Here is a 20,964-nt window from a genome sequence, read left to right on the forward strand (position 1 = left end):
GCCCACTAATTTGAAACCACAACTCCTGCACATGTTTTTTTTTTTTTACTTAATTTAGATTAATAAGATATTCAAATGTGACATTTCCTTCCATACAATGAAAAGGTCCATCAGGTGGTGACTACCTTTTATGGGCACTATGTGCAAATGACAACCAACTATGGGAATGATTACATTTAATATACACTTCTCACAAATGTGTTTCTAAGCCCACAAAGGAATTAGACCAGTTTGTAAAGGTGCTGCCGTACACATCAGTCAGAGCAAGTCAACCTCTGCCATAACAGTACAAGTGGCCAACTGTGAAATCATACAGTATATCTACCAGAGCATAACAGCATTGGTCAGAGTTCATCTACTACCCTTTTGGTGAAGTTAGAGAGGAGGATTAAAATTACAAAAGCATACATTTGTAAAGTGAAAGGAACTCAAAACATTTTAAGGTACATTACCACTCAAAGGTCTGGGCACACTTTCCTGTTCATTTGAGTGAGAAAGTGTGCCCAAGCTTTTGACTGGTAAAGTATTTCAAGTAACAGGATTTTGATCAGTTGCAAAACTGTAATAGGGACGTCGTCTCCCCTACCTCAACACATTTGTGGTGTCACTGAGCAAGGCACTTCAGCCCCCAAGGATATGTATAAGTTGAATAGCATGGTCGAATCCACCATGTGTGCTCAGGAATCAGAATAAATAAGGATAAAAATGATATATTGCACATTAAAATGCCCAAATAATCCTTTGATGGTGAATTTAGGCTAGTGTTAGGAAAAAAAGATTTTCTCTCATCTGCAGTTCTCAGGCTTCTCCACACAGTGCCACTGTCTCACACATGTTCACAGGCTCAGGCAAAGGAATTGGAGTTTCCTCAACCTTCAAGATAAGAAGGCACAATTGATTAGGGTCTTGCTGTAATCTTAATTCACTGAATTTGTAAGTAAGCGTCACTTTTCACCTGTTGTAATGTTTCATCCATCTCTAGAGCAGTTTCCATGATAGCATTTCCCTTGTATTGTAAACTTTTGTCAGCACTCGTCTTCATTAGTGCCCTTGAGGCCAGCTGTATGGCACCATCTTTCACTGCCACACCTACAGAGTGACATAAAACAGGGACTGAGCTGAGCACAGCTACAGTTTGCATACTGGAAAGAGGAAACTCAAAACCAAATTACCATTCAGCAGTTGACAATTCAGGACCATAAGGAAGCATCTTCCCTAATGTTGAGTATAAAAATGATTATTAATATTAGCATCCGTTTACAAATTCTTACACCGAAGAGGAACCAAAACAGTAAAATTTAAGGCCTCGAAACACGAAAAAAGAGAAAATAACACTCCATAAAATTGAAAAAAAAAAAAAAACTTGTTCTGAGGAGGTGGAGCAAGGAATGGATCTGACCTTGTCTTATCGATTCAAAAGTAGCCATATCCTAATGCATTCCATATTTTATGGTCTATTTTCCTCTACCATTAGAAAAAAATTATTATCAGGTTGTATTGAGGAAGACTTTAACTTAAGGTAATAATTTTTACTTGAGTTTTAGGTTTTGGCCCGATGTTTATTAGGCAGAATGAAAGTTTGAGGCACTTTAGTAAAGACTTTTTTATCCACTTTTATATCCAGTCTATGAGTGGCATCAACATTTCTTTTAGATAATCATCTGCAAATCCCGTATGTCCATGCCGTGTTACTAGTCAGGTAACCCACCGAAGGGCCACAGCGCTAATGTGATACAGCATCATGTGTATTTAAATGTATACGTGCCTGAGAGTGAAAGGTGTCGGTGCAGGCCGGGTCTGAGCAGCTTCCACACCTTCAAGGAGGCCGACTCTTCTGGATTGTTTTTAATAACAGTTGTTTTACTGTCGCGGGTGGGAGCGGTGTCAGTTGATCCCAACCTTCGGATGGGGATTCGGCTTACATGAGGCTGTAGCTCACACCTGAGCAGGCAAGAAAGAGGTTTAAGAGTTTGACCACTCATGGCAAAATTCATAGATGCTAATGTGAATAATTTGCCATGTTCCACTGTGGTCATGCAGCTGTGTTGACAAAATTAGACTCACTTGCTTAATTTGATGGAAGAATGGATGTGCTCAGGCCCCAAGTCTTTAGCAGCCTGTTGCAGGCGGAGATATTATCAATGGGCAAACAAGTAAAGAGGACAGTTTGTAGAGTGAGCCAGCTAAGTCATCTAACCTCTGTTGAGTGTTGAGGTCGACACCCTCTCCCTACACGCCCAGGACGCATGGGGAAAGGCATTCTGGACCAACCCTCTGAACTGGGTCCACCAGCCTGAAAATCTGGACAGCTGAGGCCTGTTAACCAGATGAAGGGAATGAGTACAGACACAAAAAAAGGAAAACAACAGAGAGAGTGAAGGAGATACAGTAGGTGGCATATCAAAACCAAAAAAAAAAAAAAAAGCTTGTGACACTGATGTATCAGCGGTTGTGGACTAAACCTGTAGCAACAGTTTGTGTCTTGAGGTATGACTCACCAACTGCACTCTACACAGACACTAACAAATAAAGATCACATGCAACAGAGTGAATAGAGAGCAGAGGACTCACACACAGAAGTTGCTTCACAAAAGGATATTTTTTATTCCAGAGGTTAAACAGAGAGGCGGTAAAGGACAGCAGCACATTTAAGAAGGTGACATTCTTAAAGATGTTACACAGACAAACACTTAACCATAGTCTGGTATAGAAGGTTAGCACCACATTGAAGTAAACATTCTCATAAGGAGGACACAGCAGAACAACCTGATGAGAATGTGACTGCATACAGCGTGTTTCCAACTAAAGCCTTTTAATATTATTCTGGATGTAGATATTTACGCTTCAAGGTTGAAACAACTAGGAAACAGGACATGAAAGTTCACAGTGAGAAAGCAGAATAAAACTACAAAACAAACACTCTCCCTTTTTTTCAGGGCATTGGTCTAAGGGCATGATGAATCATTCACACAGTGGTGAATAAATTGGGCAACGGCTACATTAAAATCATAATCGTAGTGATAAGGTAGTTAAAGGAGCATTTTTAAGACTTTCGTGTCTCTCTAGTAGAAAATGGCAATTAAATTTCCAGAGAGCTGACAGTTCCACTCCCAGCAACATTCATTTCTTGTCAAAGAGATGACACTTCTCTCGGTCTACACTTTATATCTGTGTCCAAGGATGGTGCAGCAGAGAATCACTGACATCACTTTTTGTTCGACTTTTGCTCTAATTGGCCAATGCTCTCCTTTATGAAAATATAAAATCAATCAGTCATGCACCTTTAACTTAATGTCCAAAATTATGTGCACTCATTTATTTTGTTTAGCAGCACAGTGTTTTAGGCCTGTATGTCTAAAAGGCAACTAAATAATAAATATATTTCTGCTGTTTTTATTTTTTCCATTGCATCTCGCAATCTCCAAATTGAGGACCAAGTAGATATAATAGCAGGATGGGCAACCTATCATTTAATATAATCCAGGTCTTCTGGTAAAAGGGATGAGCGGGATCTTAGACCTACTGTTCACAACAGAGCAAGGCACGACATAACTACAATGTCACACAGTACTGGAACAGACGATAGCTACAGCAAGGCCAGATATTCAGAAAGCTATTCTGACCTAATTGATCAAAGGTCTGGTTTATCGGCTGCTCGTAAAACCATTTCCAGATCATGTATGTTTCAACTCAGCATCTTCAGTGCATCTAAAATGGCTGGTCTTAGAACACAGGCCATCATCAAGTACTTGGATGACAGCACACAAAATTGAACAAGAGACAAATTACGATAATTCTACAATTTGGTCTATAAGACTTTTACATATAGACCATGACAAAAAGATTATCTCATCTCTGCTAACCAGAAAATATTTGAACCATCGACAGCCAACTACACACCTGTCAAATTCAATTTACACAATTAAACACACGGATGTGCTTGAATAAATAAAGATCATAGTTTTCTTCACTGGTTGATGAAACACAACAATAATAAAATTACATTTTATATACACAAAAACCAAATAAAAAGTAAAAACCGAAATCCCATTAGAAAAATTAACACTTGCCAACTTTGACTTGATCATACTGTAGGAAAAAACTGATATGAATAGATATTTTTATGATATTGCTTGTTGGCAGCTCCATGACAAAGCCTTCTTTTTTGCAACTCAAAAGTTCTGTCACCCAAGAGGATTTAAGCCATTGATGGTCCACGTGAGGTTTCTGGCAGTAGGCTACTCTGTGAATACCATAATGTCAGGACCAAGACTGGACTGACATTGGAATGATACAGGTTTCAGAGATAGTACACATTTTACACACAAAAATTAACAGACTTTGTAAATATAATTTTAAGGACTGAAATATAGATTACAGAATGTTAAGTCCTACTCAGAGCTAACGCCAAAAATAACTACATTATAGTGATATAATCAGCCTTCAACTTGCACTCTTTTACATGTAACAGTACTGACACTAAGGGAAAACAAAAGATCAGAAAGTGCTTTAAAAATTTTTACATCAATAGATGCCACATATTATTCAGTCTCATTCTACAAGCCCCAACTCTCAAAAGTTAAACACACAAATAATTCCATATTAAAGTGCAACTTGGCAAAGGTAACTCCTATTGTAGGTGATTATAAGTAAGATTAACGGTATTTCCCAAATATCAGCACAGCAACAAAGTAATAATTCAGTAATAGTTAGTTTTAGAGTGACTAAAAACGTAATGTACTGTTTTTAATCAGTTACACTGGCCTCAAGTTGTACTGTAAGGAACGGTGTCTGTCTGACCCAATATTGTGAAAATTAAAAGCATCCCATCTTAAAAAAAATCCCAGAATAATGGGATTCCCTTGTTCCCTCTACACTGGACTATTGTAATTCTTTATCATGAGGATCTCCCAATAATTTAGCGAAAAGCTTCCAAAAAGCTGGCAAATTACATTGGATTGGCTCCCTGTAAAATCCAGATGGAATAAATATCCTTATCTTCATGTACAAAGTCCAACTGTTGACCAGGCTCTAAAATGACTACACAGTGCCTTCTTATTATTATTATTCCTGTACCTTCCCTTCTCTTCTTTCCCTTATTTCTCACCTTTCACCCTGATAGGACTGAGTCCAGCTTCCTTCCTATTAAAAAGGGATCTTTCCTTTTCACTGTTGTCAAGTGCCACTCATAGGTGGAACTGTTTCTTCCATCATATTCTACAGTTTTGAATTTACTCTGTAAAGTGACTTGACAATATATATATGCCATAGAATTAAACCCGAATTAAATCTTTTAATCCAGAATAATGTACTGCTAATAATGTAAAATGCAAATATTTGCTATCTATTCTGCAAGTGCTAGGGCATGATTGAGATTAAGTAGCCAAGCAACTGCCACTCTTTGCTAAACATATTCACAATGTAACTGTTCTCCTTTTGATCAGTAAAGACATCAACAACAACTATGTGACAGGGTTTGTTGTAAATGTTGATTTAAAGTTGGTAATGAAGGGAGAAACTTTTTCATCAAATTTCTAACATAATTGTGATTTGAGGCGAGCTTGTACTCTCAAGCGTATTGTTTTCCTTAAGGTGCTGAGACTGTAGATACATGTAACTATGCAGATATGTGCAGAAGGAAAAACAAAAGTATGTCAGGAAAGTTTAGAAGAACTAGCACCAATGACGTTTTCCTTGCATACTCACACATTCACTCAGTTACTCACATGCATTTCGACACACGCACGCACGCACGCACAAACATACAGGCCCTCATAGGTTAGATTAGATTTAGTCCTGCGTGGGCCCGGTTGGAGTGTTCGTAGCTGGAGGCAAGCTCTGAAGGAGTAGAGGGCTCAGTTTGGAGAGCAGCCCGGGACGGGGAAGAGCTTGCAGGGAGGGGAGCAAGGTGGAGAGGCTGGGGGGCTGGAGGGAGTACAGACCTGTCATGCTGACTGAGGCTGGGAGAGGACAAGAGCCCGCTGCACACACTGAGGAAGACGAGGAGGAGGAGGAGGAGGGAGGTGAGAGTGGGGGACGTGAGGGTGTGTGACTGTTGCTGGGGGACCGTAGGATGGAGCGGTGGTGAGAAGGGCGTCTCTTCTCCTGAGGCTTAGGGTCTACAGAGAAGGAGACATACGCACACCAACTCAAAGACATGCAGGGATTGTGTGCAATACCAACAAGAAGTGGATACTTATGGAAACTGCCCTTCAAAAGAGCCATGTAGACACAGACCAGATGTTAAAATACTCAAGTAAATTGATTGATTGGTTACAATTATAATCAAACTATTTAATGAAAAAAATCCATCCAAACAATTTGGCTATGGTGCCGAGGAACAGGGTTCATTAAAACTCTTCTCTTTTAGTGTCTTTAGTCTTTTAGTGTTAAAGCCTCAATACTGTTGTAGGTGACAAAATGTATGCACAGACAGCAGCAGCGGGTGGGATCATGCTTAGGTCATGCAGGAGTCGTGCTCACACTACAGGCCATAGAAATCTGGGAATCCATTTGTTGATGTCTCTAAAATCAAAATCCTCCCAAAGCAGAAAGCCAGTTTATATCACAATCAAAGCAAATCTGAAGCGAACTGTCATAGATATTGGCATCCAAAAAGGTCTACACTACCAGTCATCAATTATTCTTCATGTCAACAACAGGGGGGAAAAAAAGAAAAGGAAGACATCAGCCACAAAAAGAGCTAATTGCCAAAAATGCTGAATACGTCATCTTGAGCGAGTAAAAGGGAAGAAAGGAGAAACAGCCAGGAAGAGATGATGGAAAATGCCAACCAGCATGACAAGTGATTTTTGTGAGGTCAGCTTACCCCTAACTGGCCCGAGTGCCTTGTTGCCTCCACGCCCACTTGCATGTGTGTTCTTGTGCTGCGTGTGAGTGCGTGGTGGGGGGCAGCCAAAAGTAAAGCTTGGAGAGCTGTGCATCTTTGGGGAGGGTGTCTGGCTGCTGCTACTCTGGCTGTTGCAGCGAACACGGCTGAGGGTGTTCTCTGACGCTGAGCCAGACAGACAACTGCCGAAAATCACAACAAAGAAAATAACAAAAATTACAATCACATGGTTTGTTCTAATATGGATATTTAAGGGAAAGTTGAAGCATTTACGTGCACACTTGTGTGCCAACAGTTCGGTCTCTTTGCGCAAACTCACTTGTTGAAATTCTTTGGCGGTGATACCTTGCTGCCATTGTGGAGTATTCTTGGTGCAGAGTTGGCCTGGGTGTGTGTGTTCAGACCTTTGGTGTTGCGGACGTGCTTGAGAATCCAGGCTCTGAGGTTTGTCAGGCAGCTGTGCTCTGACAGAACCAGTCGTGGCCATGGATTACACTCTGCCATATCCAGGGCTGAGATTGCCACAGCACGTCCCACCTGATACACAGTATCACTTCAGTTACTTAGGCAAAGTCTATTTGCAGACAGTTTCTGAAATTGGCAAATTTGACATACATTTAAAACCCTTTGCAGTAATTATTTGTTGAGTCAAAAGCATTAAGAAATGTTGTTTGTAAGTCAAACAAAAGCAAACTTGATGCAGTGAAATAAAATCCTTTCTGCATAAAATTAAATAAGTAAATGCAGCACAAAAATTCTGACCTGTTCAAATATTTCTGGTGTGTATTTTGGAGGAAATGATGGAGGCGGAGGGGGGGTTGCTCGACCGTTGTCATGGCAAGCAGGTGGAATGGTGTTCATACTTTTTCCTGTGTTGTAGTTGCACTCCAGTGTGTAGCTGTCAGGAAGCCATTAACAGAAACAATGTTGCTACACCCATATGTGATCTACATAAACTGTGATTTGATCAAATTAAAAATCATTAATTATACACGGCTTGCAGTGGGATAGTTACAAATCTGTGCGTATCTGAAAACTTTACTTTTGACCATTTAAACCACAGAAAAGCATTGAAAATAGATGTGGTATGTGCTACAATACAATAAAGCAAACATCAACTGTTGAAGAGGTATGTATTCATTAAGTCTAACCTGTGAAGTAGCCCTATAGCTTTGTGAATGGCCACTCGCCCACTGCCTTCTTTAGACTGCCCATCTCTCTTGTCTCGAGCATACATGTTTTTCTCTGAGAAATTACACCCAAGAAAATCAAAGTGGGCAGAGTTCACAGCAATCAGCCTTGGGTAGAGCATGTTCTCTACCTGCAGATAGAGAAAAGATCAAAATAACAACATTTTTTTTTGGGGGGGGGAGGACTCTCCAAGGGAAGATTTGGATTTAATTAACTTTTTTTTTTTACCTGCTGGCTCTCATCAGGAAGGCTATTTCCATACATGAAACATCCACGCTTGGAGGCATGGCCATGTAAGTCCACATAATATGCCACGCCTCCCTCCTGGGGTGGAATTGATTCCAGTTCCTCCACCTGCTGGATTGTTACCTCTTCAGTAATGGGAGCTACAGTCTCTGATGAGCTTGATAAATAGTTCTGCTCTCCTTTCCCCATCTCTGTGGCAACCCAGACACTTTCCTCCATCACCATGGGAATTTCAAGTTGAGCAGGATTTGTGTCCCTCTCTGCACTTTGCTGGTTTGACATAACTTCAAGAGTTGTGATGGGAGAAGTTTGTTGTTGATTAGTGGGTTTGATGCTAAGGGGAGGGGCCTGTGTGTGCGTAGGGCTGTTGGAATGAGTGCTGGACTGTGTATTGTGCAAGCGGTTGTGTGTGTGGTGGTAAAGCAACAGTGTTTTGGCTGCATAGATGGATGGGTGCAGCTCAGGACTTGGGTTCAGGTACTGTCTGTTCAGGTTCACTCCTCTAGAATCAGTCCTGCACAACAAAGACAGATTGCTAGTGATGAAAAACCTACCTACAAATTAGGTACATGTGATAACCTCAATCTCCTAAAAGGGTCAATGTGTCATTTGATCTGTGAGGTAGTGTTTGTGGTAGCAGTGTGGTTAGATACACCTAAGTAACCAAGTTACAGTCTCATGTCTAAAATGGCACACATATGAGAAAACCTGTTGCCATGAGGAAACTAGGGAACTTGATAAACTGGTGATGCAAATGTAATGCAATGGATCTAACCTACAATGAGCTGTGTAATATTGTGATGGTACTTGTATGACATGAATCAGAATGTGAATTTCTTACCTGTAGTGTCCACGAACAACCCCATCTGGGTTGAGCATGGGAATGAGCTTGAATACAAACATGTTTCGCAGTGCATGAGCACGTGGGTCATCTCTTCTTAGGATAAAGTTTAAGAAACCATTGAATACAAATGATGAAGGAGTCTCTCCTGGGTGTACACGACTGCTGAGGAAAAACACCTGCAAACACACCCAGATATGCCAACGTTAAGGGTCAGCTTCATGTTTAAGATTGCGGTGATGTGTGTGCAAAAGAGTATTTATGCGTTTATGCACAACTGAGTCATACCCTTTTGCTGGAAAAGCGATGTGGTCTTGGAGTGTTGTTGTCAGGAAACAACTTAGGCAAGCGAGGTTCTCGCTCCTCCTGCATCCCGCTGCAGTTGGTCACAGTGAGCAGGTCCACCCTATTCCCATCCAGAGAGCGGCATAACAACTCCCGATGATAATACACACTGCCTGGTGCACTGGCAGATGATTTATGTGGTGAAAGAGATTGCAGGAGGTAGAAATTTGTAGACAACAGAGGTACTTACTGACAAACCAGTGGCAAATATGTGTATGACAGGTATGTGGGAGGTGTATTGCATTTCTTCTACCTGCTTGAATTAAGCTGAGCAGCATTCGGATAGCTCTCATCCAACTGCTGCAGCATGTCCTGGCATTCCTTGTAAGAAAATGGGTAGCAGAAGGAAAAGTAGGTGGTTGCCCCTCGCACCTCTAACAGCCGATGAGTGAATGAGAGGATGAACTGATTCTCTATGATCTAACATTTGACAGAAGAGGGGAAGATATATATTAGAGAAATAATTATAGTTGTCAGGAAATCAGACTGACAGTGCTCTCCTTCATTGGCACATGCTGCCAAGATCTTTTGTCTTGACAGCCTGAAAGAATGTATATACCTCAGATGTGGGTCTGTCTCGGATCCTTTCCCACCGGTTCTTGCCAGGTAAGGTGCGAACAAGAGGAGCCATGCCCTGGCTGTAGAGCTTCCTCTGGTTATTCATGTTCATCACATTGATCTTCAGTATCTTCCCAGGTGCGACACCCCGCACACTGAAGTAAAACCAAGATCTGAAAAACCATCATCATCAAAAACATAATTTAACATACTGTAATGCAGTGTAATGGATGTGTGCAGCAAGTAAAAGACTGGTTATTTACACAGAGGCAGTGTTCATGCATTTTGGCAGCACATGCAGATAATAAAATACATTTTGAAACAATTCAAGTTTTGTTACCTATTTCCATTCTCATGTTCTGTGCCAGCACAGTCTGGCTGAGTCCACACATTGAATTCGTAGTCAGGGGTAAGAGTCGACCCTGAGTGGCCATTCCCACTAGAAGGTGTATCAGACGAAGGGCTGGACCCACCCTTCTCCACCTTCTCAACACGTGCAAGGTTTCCTGAGTCAAACTTGGAGCTGAACACGATATTACCAAAACGAGCCTCCATGGTTCTGAGCTTTGGCCTTTTTCACTTTTCTCTCCTCACGTTCTTTATGGAGAGTTGGTCAGAAGTCTGACATGGACAGTCTGTCATGAAATCAGAAACACAAAAAAACAAATAATCCAGGGTTGCTTGTGCTTTACTGTAAAGTTAGTTCAACAAACAACATTGTTGAATGGATCCAGTTAGCCCAGACAGCCTGTTCCTCTTTCGTGATGTAACCTTCTATTGTCATGAAAATGCAACAGCTACAGTATTCTAGGCTCCCAGTGTTGCATCTCTCACAGGTTTCAGGCACTCAGGTTTAAAACGTTTCTATGTTTATTTACTAAGCCATAACACCATGTCTGACATGCCCAAGAATTGCAGTTTTGATAGTTCCCTCTTTGTTTTCTCCATTGAAAAGGCAAACATGCAACTCCCTAATAGTGATGAAATTAAACATACTTATAAACTTGAAGCTTGAATATTTCAGCCAAACTTCACTTCATCTTAAATGGAGGCACTGAGTAAAAGTAACACGACAGTACGCTACATGTAGGAATAAGATGTGAGATTGAGAGACATCTTTTACATGTAGTCGATGAAGTCAACACATAACAGCGACTACCTGAGGTGGTTAAAGCAACTACAACCATGGTATAAATACATGTCATTTTCTACTCACATTCCAGTGTTGATTTATTCGTTGAATCTGTGGCGCTTTCTGAGAAAGTGGTTGCACCTGAGCCCAGATGGATAAAATAATGACTGCTGTTTGATTTCACCAACCGAGGGACAACAATAGCAGCTGAAATCCAGCTCAGGATATATTGAGGGGGGGGGGGCGGAAACCGTTACACTCCGTTTACAAAACACCCCAGTTTGTCACTATCTAAACCGCAAAATGTCTACCATTTCATCGCTGTGCTAGAGTTAGCAGCCAGTGTCGCCCCGTTGATGTTGAACAGGGCTAACAACGTTAGCATACGTTTCTAAGCTATCGAGGCTAACTTAGCAACCGAACTAGTCGGCGCTGAAACGTAACGTCTTTTTTTTTTTTACACATATAAATATATACAATACGCCGTTTTTCCTCTCAATGCTGTCTGTGCTATTAAGCTGCCTCGACGCTTTACACAAGGCAATTGAGTTTTGGACTTACTGGGCTATTTTCTATCGATGTCCATTTTTGTTTTCACCGTCCTTCTTCACCCCTCAATTCATTGCGCTCTGTGCTGCGTTCAGGATTCTCTGTAAAAATCAGCACTGCCTGGAAATTTCCTTGGCTCTGATCATCACAGTAACAAGTGGGAGGACGTTTTTGTCATGATGAACGACATGCAAAGAATAGTTGTATTAAGACAAGATAAAGAAGTAGCTAGGTATTATTTGTCGAAGATAATAAGCACCATAACGAGGTTCATACATATACAATGTTAGCCTACACTAATTAAGTGATCATTGCTCTTGCCTATTCAACAACATACACCAATATACAGAAAAAAAATTCTAAGCAAGAATATAACACTCATGAAATAATTAGATAAGTGATATCAGTAGGTAAAAATTCCAGCAATAGGACTCCAGTCTGACCCTGAAGTTAGGACAGTTTTGTTTACTAAAATCATACTACTGTAAGTTTCACTTAGTCTTAGTCATCTCAGCAGACTTTAAGAAATAAACATTTTCTCCAAATGCTAAATCAGCTTGTGACATTTTATTTTATGATAAAGATTTGTTTGTTGAATAGCAGTGATCACAACAATAATGGGATTCAAACATTTTGATAGTTTAAGGGTAAATTTCTCAAAATGTCATCTACTGTATCAGAAAATTAGAAAAAAAAAGTATTCCTCTCTTGAAAATGAAAAGTCCATGCAGTTATTAAAAAAGAAATCGGAATAAAAAAATAATTCTACTGAAATTCTATGCCTAATTTAGGGAAAATCTAAGTTTTTATTTTGAATGCCAATTCTATGATTCATAGCCTCAGTTTGGCAAACAAATGGGTTGCCTCCCCACATTACGGTGAACAACTGATGGTAAAGGTTACAAACATCAATTACTTTACTTTGGACACCTGGTGAATTATTTACTCTCCTTAATGCTCTCCTTCCTACACTGAACTGAAAGATCCTGGCAGATATTTATAGAGCAGAGGGGAGCTGCACTGTCTGGTGATCATTTTAAAGGTTCATATTTCAAATAGTAATCTAATCAATAGTTCATATCTTGATCAGAGCATATTTAACCCAGTGCAACTGATACAATGGGAAGCCAATTAGCAATGATAATGTTACATCATATGCTGTTCCTTTCTCTAAAAATCCCCTTCTCAAGTCACAATAAATAAATAAATAAATAAATACTGAATCAGTTTCACTGTTTCTAATATTTTAATGGCTGGCATTTTTTAAATATTGGGTCACATCACAAATGATCTCATTATCTCAGAAAAACATTGTGGCTTAGTTATTTTGAGAAAACATAACTACTCGTTTATTTTAAAAAATACATTTCCAAGCAACTGGCAGAAAATGTATTGGAAACTGGAATTACAGTTCATAATAATTTTTCTTTAAAAAATCCTGTGCAAAAAAAAAGAAAAAAAGAAATACATTAAAAATTCCTCAGAGGATTGAAACACCAACTGACTAAATCACCAATATAAATGTGAATTTAAATTTCATTCCATTCACCAAATTTTTGGATTGTGGTCCAAAATGCTTCGGACTGAATGACCTTCAAATAATCCGAACATCAAATTGGAAAAGAACAACTTCAGTATTTCCTCCAAAAGTAGTCTTAAAATAAATGGACCAATAATACATCCAATTTTTACAAACATAGTCAAGCAGCAATGTACGATTTACTTTTCTTTGACAACATTTTTTATTTATTTATTTTACCATGAAATGAAACAACTGTTAAAACTACCTATTCACAGGGAATTGAGAGAATTCAAATAAGAGGGGCCATACACTGTAAATATAATTAATATGCCTCTATGCAAGAAAACTCAACTTGTCAAACAAAAATCAAACTCTGCACTATTTTAACTCACATACAGCAAGTCTTTTTTCTTTATTAAAAATAAAAAAACTCTTAACTATTATTTCAAAGGCATCTCCATATAACATAGCAAACAGGGGCAGTTTGCATTTTATACTGGATCATGTGGTTCGTAAAATTTAAGTTTACTTTCTTGATTCACAGTAAGTACCTTTTGCATTTTCCAGCCATTAGTTTCACAAGTGACACTTTCTATCGCAGTAAAAAGTGCAGCAGTTTCTCTCAGTGGCAGGTTACCGCTTCTGACAGTAGATGGTGATGATCATGGTTTGCTTAAATATAGACTTTCCTCTCGTGTGATTTTGTGTTGCTTTGACAGGTGCTGATATTGATGCTCTTTGATTCGGGCCTTGGTTTGTAAAGACTTCTTCACAGAATTTGAAAACTCTGGGGGGGGGCAAAGACATACACTTTTACATAAGTGTTTTAGTACATACAAGTCAAAGGACTTTTATCTCCCTGATGCAAGCGACAATATTGTTGTCCTAAGGCCAAGAAATAGACATTTGTCACCATCACCAGGCTCGTCTGTGATAGAATGTAGGTATTTTGTCTGGAGAATTAAATAAAAACTCTATGGGCTGTGGAAGTGTCACCCCCTGATGTCTCACTTCTCCTTCCAACATCTTGCAACTTAGATAAACTTTGCATCTTATCTCAGTATCAGATTAAAGTGCACAGAAATAATGCAATACAATAGCAGTAGTTATTTTTCTTTGATATAAGCCAACAAGTATCAGGTTGTTTATTTGTGGTTTGCCCTTTTTGAACAGTGACTGTTTCTATCTTAATCTTTGTCTCTATGTGAGGAAATTGTGAGTGTTGTGACTATTAGTCGAACACACAGAACTAGTTCATCCTGCATGAGATTGTAAAAAAGGTGGTCTTTTCCTCTTAGATGATAAGTCTCATTTTGCTGTACGCCATGAAATTAAATATTGAGCATTGCAATACAATGTATTGATTTCACACACACTTATTTTTCTCTTTCGTGTAGCACAGTTTATGTCTTTCATACTTGGATGTTGGTTTTATCTACATTTGCTACCAAGCAACCACAGTCCAATCTCTATTTTGCAGAAATAAACTTGGTACATGCTTACCTGATTTTATATCTACTACACTGAATGTGTCTTTTGTTCACATGTAAATACATTTAGTGAAGAAAAAATAAAATGTCTGTAATAGCAGAGAGAAGCTATGCTAATGAGGAACCACTCCTGTGATTGAATCTTTAAAGGTCTTGTGGTGAGTTGTTCCAGCATTTCTGGTGTCCTTGTCAAATTTAAAAAAAAAAAAAAAACACGAAAATGGATCTATTGCCATCACTAAGACACCAAAATAACTGCAGTCAGACATTTGAGCTTGTCTCTTTCTCTCCCCATTATTAGCAACCACTACACTTGCTACAGCAACCAGTTTCCAAGGTCTATCCATTGTTATATCAGGAAACATTTACTTTTAGTGTGATCGTTTATGTATAGCAGCTCACATAACGTAATGTTTTTTTCTTAAGTTGACCCTTTCTCTGTTTTTAAAAGTCAACTACAGGTCTGATGCAGGGCATTTTAAAATGTGATGGTTTACCACTTTGAAAATGTGGCTGCATATTAATGAATGAGCTGATTTGAAAATTTTGTCAGTCCAAATTTGCTTGACGGTAATTAAGGACTGCTCCTATAACCTTCCTTTCTGAGAGCCCAGGTCTCAGAAGGATGTTCAGTAAAACCCAAGGCTGCACACATAAATTCATTTCGTTTACATGAGTTATGAAATCTCATATTAATCTTAGTGACTGCTGCCACATCACATCTTTCATTACCACAGCAGAGGAGGACATTCAACAGGTTACTACCTGGATTGTGGGCCAATTAGCTGTCATTGTAACAAAGCTGATTTCACACCATCTGTCACAATTTCCCTGTTTTCTGTCTAACACTGTCAGGTAAAGGAAAAGCTTTTTTTTCCCAATATTATTTTTCTTTTGTGTCATGCAGTTGGAGTGCACAAGGCTTACAGTCATATAAGGATAAAAAAAATCACTTTCAGTGGTCAAACATTTTTTGCAAATCTGAAGCATTTTGCCATAATGTCTGATGTTTGATGATGCAGAAAGAAAAGACAAAAAAAATTAAATAGCTTCAGGATGTTCAGTGTTACGACTTATATGTTCACACTAACCACAAACACCACAAGCATATTCACACAGAAGACACGCACACGAGTTTCATATGATCCAGATTTTGGAATGACATTGTGTTGAAGTGGCATTTGTCTCTTGTATTTTATGATTATTTTTTCTCAAAGTCAGCTACCTACGTGGGCTCATTGTGTGTCAGAAAGTGAAACTGATGTGGTCTTGTTGTTATTTACACTTCTTGAAAGCAGAATGTGGAACACAACAAACATTTTTTTGACTCTTAACCAGCATTAACTGAAAATGCAAACTGAGGCCTGTTTAAGGTATTTAGGAGATCATCTTTTGTTTGTTACTGTGACAAAGTTACATTTGTGCCAGTTTTTAATGACTGTGCAGATGAGTTTTTGCTGTTTGCTGTTATTAATTGAAAATGTTGACTGAAGTCTGTTCAAGTCATTTCAGAGGAAGAGGATAATCCGTTTGTTTCTCTATGGATTTATGACAGTTTAAAAGTAATTTATAAGCTCTTAATGTGCTGTTTCAGGCCTAAATGTGCACTTCATTTTGACGGTTGAATACTTGTTTACTGAATTCTTGTTTTGATGGATTTGCAGACCTGGTTTTGATGGTTTCTGTTTGTAATTCAAAATATGAACTGAAGCCTGTTTCAAATTAATTGAAACATGTGATCGTGGGTATGTGGACTGTGGAGGTTCTGAATCACTAGTTAAGCTATGAATTTGCGCTGCCTGACTTAGCTTTATTGTTATGTCTGAACATTTTATATTTTGATCAAAACCCATCAATATCTTACAATTATTATAAAGGTCAGAACAAGACATACCTCAATTTGGATAATTATACAGTCAATATTGTGTGGAACTGAGGGACAGTGAACTGTTGTGAACACAGCTCTTAAAATGCTGGCATTATGTGCACAAACACAGTTCACTTAATTTGAAGTAACACATGTTTTATTCTTTGACATAATTAATTTTGATTTGTTATATTTAAAGTTTATAATGACTTTAATGAAGTCTGCTATCCATCTTTGTATAGTTCTGCAATCTTTTCATTATGTAACTTGACTCAAATTGACCAACACTGATCAGATATTATTTCACAACTCTGTGAAATAGGAATTATCATTCATGCAGTAAGATCCAAGTTTGTGTATTATGCTGTGATGCCATTGTTCTGTCTCTTATATATCAAAGAATTAGAAAGTTCTGCTACAAAGAAGCAGCATCTTGAATGGTGAATACACAGGACGAAGAAATGAGAAGCCAAGTTAAAGTAGAACTAGAACGAATACAGACATTTCTGCAGATGGTCATATATCTTTGGATAAGAATGCCTCTTATTCATGTCTACGCTCCTCTTTGAGAGAAAACAGTTTAAATATTTTATTTCCAACTACTCTGGTGCTTTGCTTTTTCTGGAAAATTATATATATTTTTTTAACTCTGTCAAGGTTGCCTAGTCGACTCTAAAATCAGACTTCTGGTGGGATTTCTGAAGAGAAATATACAATGTATTTCCGTCATTCATGTTTTCAGGCCTCATCTAAAGCCCTTCACTGAACTTAAGAGGGCCAATAGGACAAGAAGTTTTTTGTTGTTATGCTATATATTTGCTTACAGTTGTTCTTTGTAGGACAGCAATCTGTAACAGAAAGTTCATTCATTCATCTTCTACAGCTTGTCCGTTTGCAGGTTGTTGGAGCCAATCCTAGCTCACCTTGGGTGAGGGCAGGGACAGGTCACCAGTTCATCACAGGGCCAACACACAGAGACAGACAGAGACACACAACCACTTGCACTCCCTCTCAATTTCAAGCCACCAATTAACCCAAACATGATGTCTTTAGACGGTGGGAGGAAACCCACCCAGGCATGGGGGGAACATGCAAAGTCTACACAGAAAGGCCCCGGGCCTGGGAAACAAATCTGCAACCTTCTTTTTGTGAGGCAACAGCGCTAACCACTATGCTGCTGTGCTGCCAAAGAAAGTTAATCTGTGCATAATTCCAGATCCAGCAAATCCAATTGACCGTTCCACAGGCCACAAAGACCCCGTTCTCCTGATCCAGAAACTCCAGACTGAAATCCAAGCCTGAACTTGAATCTGAATCAAGAAACAAATCACACCTACTCTGATGAGTGCCATAAAGATGTCTTACTCAATAAGATTTTGTGCCACAGTATGAGCCACCACGCAAAGACCTGGTCCTCCTGATCTTGAGAGACTGCTAGCAATTACTAAATGACTTGGCATTAATAAAGATATTAAAATGTTGTTACTTACCCAACTGATCTTTCCTTTTCCGTCAAAGCCAGCTCACTGTTTGGCTCAATGCAACTCATCAGGTGCAACCTGGAATTATGAGGCAAAACCTGCCCTTAGTACCCTGTTATGCCCTCCATGAGACATCCAGCACACACATTTGGATCCCTGGAAGGCCTGGTGCAGAACCGTGTGACAGAGATGGTTGAATGTCATATCTTTACACCACAAGAGGGCAGTGAAGCCTTTCTCCTGCGCTCTTCCTCAACTGCAACACATCCATGGGTACACAGTCACACTGTTCAAAGACCAGTCAGTTGGTGACAGCAAAGCCAGCTACAGATTAGAGCAATCTCTACCTTCAGCAATCTTTACAAATGTCTCAGTCTTCAACAAAATGAGGAAAATGCATATTTTGAACACTCACATTTTTCATGCTAATGTGTTGATTTAGAGACCGGATAACAGTAGTGAGGTTTTGATTAATAATTTTCTGATTAACTTTTGAGGATGATTTATTATGATGCACTTAAAAAAAAAAAAAAAAAAAAAAAAAAAAAAAAAAAAAAATATATATATATATATATATATATATATATATATATATATATATATATATATATATATATAGTTTGGTGTTGTTTATCATTTCCATGAAAGTGCTGTACACAGAAGATAACGTTTTGCCAGATGACCTGTGCGAGCTCTTTGGGGAGACATGCTTTTAAGTCATCTGTTGTCTTTAACTGTAATTAATGACAGGGAGAAACAACCATCACTCATTATTGAATGATAATTATTTTTAGGCCTGTTTGGATGGAAAGGATAATAGCAAGTGTGCTTAAGATTTGAGCACCGCAAAAATCACACTCAATCTAATGCCATTAGACTAAGTAGCCCAACTGCATGCTCTGTAGTGCTGACGCCAAGATGGAAGAAAATGTTACATGTCCTCTTACGGTAGTTTCACCTTGAACAGAGTTCTATCCTCGTCTTAACACAGTGAAATCCAGAAAGCATAAGGTTTCTGACTCTTAGTAATCCTGCGATAGAGAGTCATGAACCGGACTCCCCTGGTAATTACATCAAATGGACATGAAACCTTATTAATGCACCACAGCTATCAGAGATTTCCCATCAACTGATAGTGTGAAGTTGTTTCTGAGTGCTGCAGGGAGAGCAAGTTAGATAACAGGATTTACCATTTTCTGACCTTTGAAGTACACTGTACAATAACTTGGACAATTGTCACGTAAATTCTAAAAGGTACATTTAGTGTGAAAAGTAAGGCTTGGCCTTTAGCCCTCATGGCTTTTCAGACATTAATTATATGACTGAGTGGGGATGGAGTGGGTGGTGTTGTGCCAAGACAAGACACCCACATACTCAGCCATAGGGAGTAGACTACTACCATGGCCTAGTTAAAGGTTTTTTTGTTGTTTGCATGTCGATCCGGTCAACTTTTCCCAAGATGTAGCTTGTAAGAGAGTGTATGTTGTTGCTAAGGAACGGTTTTTCCTGTGCCCCCAGTAGGTGGTCTCTTTATGAATATCATTACATGTCCCCATTCAGGGGTGGCAAGACATCTTTATCCCTTGCAGACAGTATTTATTGCTATTTTTGCTCCTAAAAGTTTTGATGGATTTTTGTCTATATTGTGGCACAGACCTTTGTATGTTTACTGAAAGAATCAGTGTGATGTAGTAACAGCAACTGGTGACTAAACAAAAAGGCTGAAATGGACAAGATTTGAAACTTTTAGATAACAATTAATGGGAATAACGTCCTAATCAAAAACGAGCAGGTTGCCAACATAGCAGTAATGGCGTACTTACATTTGTGTCTAATTAATCATGGACAACATTAGGATTTCATCCAGAGGTGTATCCACAGGAGGTCCAGTTGAGGGTATGATGCTCCCCTATAGTTGTGGCCCCTTTTACTCCTGCTGTATGCACTCTGTGTGGGGCAAAGGCTCAGGGCATGGCCTCCTGTCTTCCTGCTGGGCTTCCATCTGCTGTTGAGGTGGTTATGTCCCCAGATTGATGGCAAGACAATGAGTTTATGACATGTGTCGCTGTGAGTGACAGAGGGTCTTGTCCCAGCTGGGCCTCCTGACGACCATTGATCTTGCATTTGTGGTCGGCACTATGCCAAGGCTAATGGGAGGAGTGATGCTCCTGCTGTGGAATGGGACTTGTAGTTTACAGCTGGCTGCTAATCCAGGACAAGGATCAAGTCTCTCCAGTTGGTGTCTTAGGACTCTTTGGTGGAGGCGTGACACCAGTGCAAGTTAGAAAGCCTTAAACTATGCAAAGAACAATAAACTAGGGTATAGGAATGTGCAGGCATCCTAAGAACATAAGGTTCATTTCTAACTTCTCATTTGCACGAGTTTATAGATGTTTTGCTGCCAGTGAGCCCATTGCACCCTCTCTTTGCAGAGACTTTATGAAGCCTTCTAAACTGGTCTCTGATGTTCCCCAGTTGCCCCAGCAGTACTCCTTTCACACACCTGTCAACACGCTGTTTCTTTCCACTTTGGTGGGTCCAAGTTAAAAAGAAATCACTTTCTTCATCTCCCACTCCTCTACTCCTTGCCTAAAACAGGATGATAAAAGCTAGAGTTTCACATCTGAGCAACTGCAACAATGCTACTGTACCTTCAAAGGGGGAAGATGCCACATTGTGAGATGACAGGATATTGATATGAAAGTGTTGTCTCCTTCCCAGGTGAGATCAGAGGAGGCCTGGTAGATGTGCACTGTTATGTAGCTCTGAGTGGTCTGACCAGCGTAGTGGAGAAGTGCCATGGTGCACAGACTTTCTTCGATGTTTGTCTCTATCAGTTCTCTCTTGCAGGAATTTGGTGTAGTGCAAAATTATTCAGGGTTTTTTTGTCTG

At 39.4% G+C, this 20,964-nt stretch overlaps 1 protein-coding gene across 1 annotated transcript; it reads right to left on the minus strand.

Annotated features, from left to right (window-relative positions):
• Positions 1-6: 6 nt before the first annotated feature.
• On the minus strand, positions 7-11,808 carry agbl5 (AGBL carboxypeptidase 5). Its single transcript, XM_029496601.1, has 17 exons — positions 11,725-11,808; positions 10,372-10,666; positions 10,033-10,204; positions 9,727-9,893; positions 9,417-9,594; positions 9,129-9,307; positions 8,270-8,801; positions 8,002-8,171; positions 7,613-7,748; positions 7,170-7,387; positions 6,830-7,032; positions 5,943-6,119; positions 2,198-2,316; positions 2,065-2,117; positions 1,766-1,941; positions 956-1,089; positions 7-873 (listed from the first exon to the last, which is right to left on the minus strand). The coding sequence occupies exons 2-17, from the start codon at positions 10,584-10,586 to the stop codon at positions 799-801; spliced, it is 2,904 nt and encodes a 967-aa protein (XP_029352461.1). The 5' UTR covers positions 10,587-10,666; positions 11,725-11,808; the 3' UTR covers positions 7-798.
• Positions 11,809-20,964: the final 9,156 nt, after the last annotated feature.

The sequence above is a fragment of the Echeneis naucrates genome, chromosome 24 (genome assembly GCF_900963305.1).
Source record: "Echeneis naucrates chromosome 24, fEcheNa1.1, whole genome shotgun sequence".
In the NCBI taxonomy this organism is placed as follows: Eukaryota; Metazoa; Chordata; class Actinopteri; order Carangiformes; family Echeneidae; genus Echeneis; species Echeneis naucrates.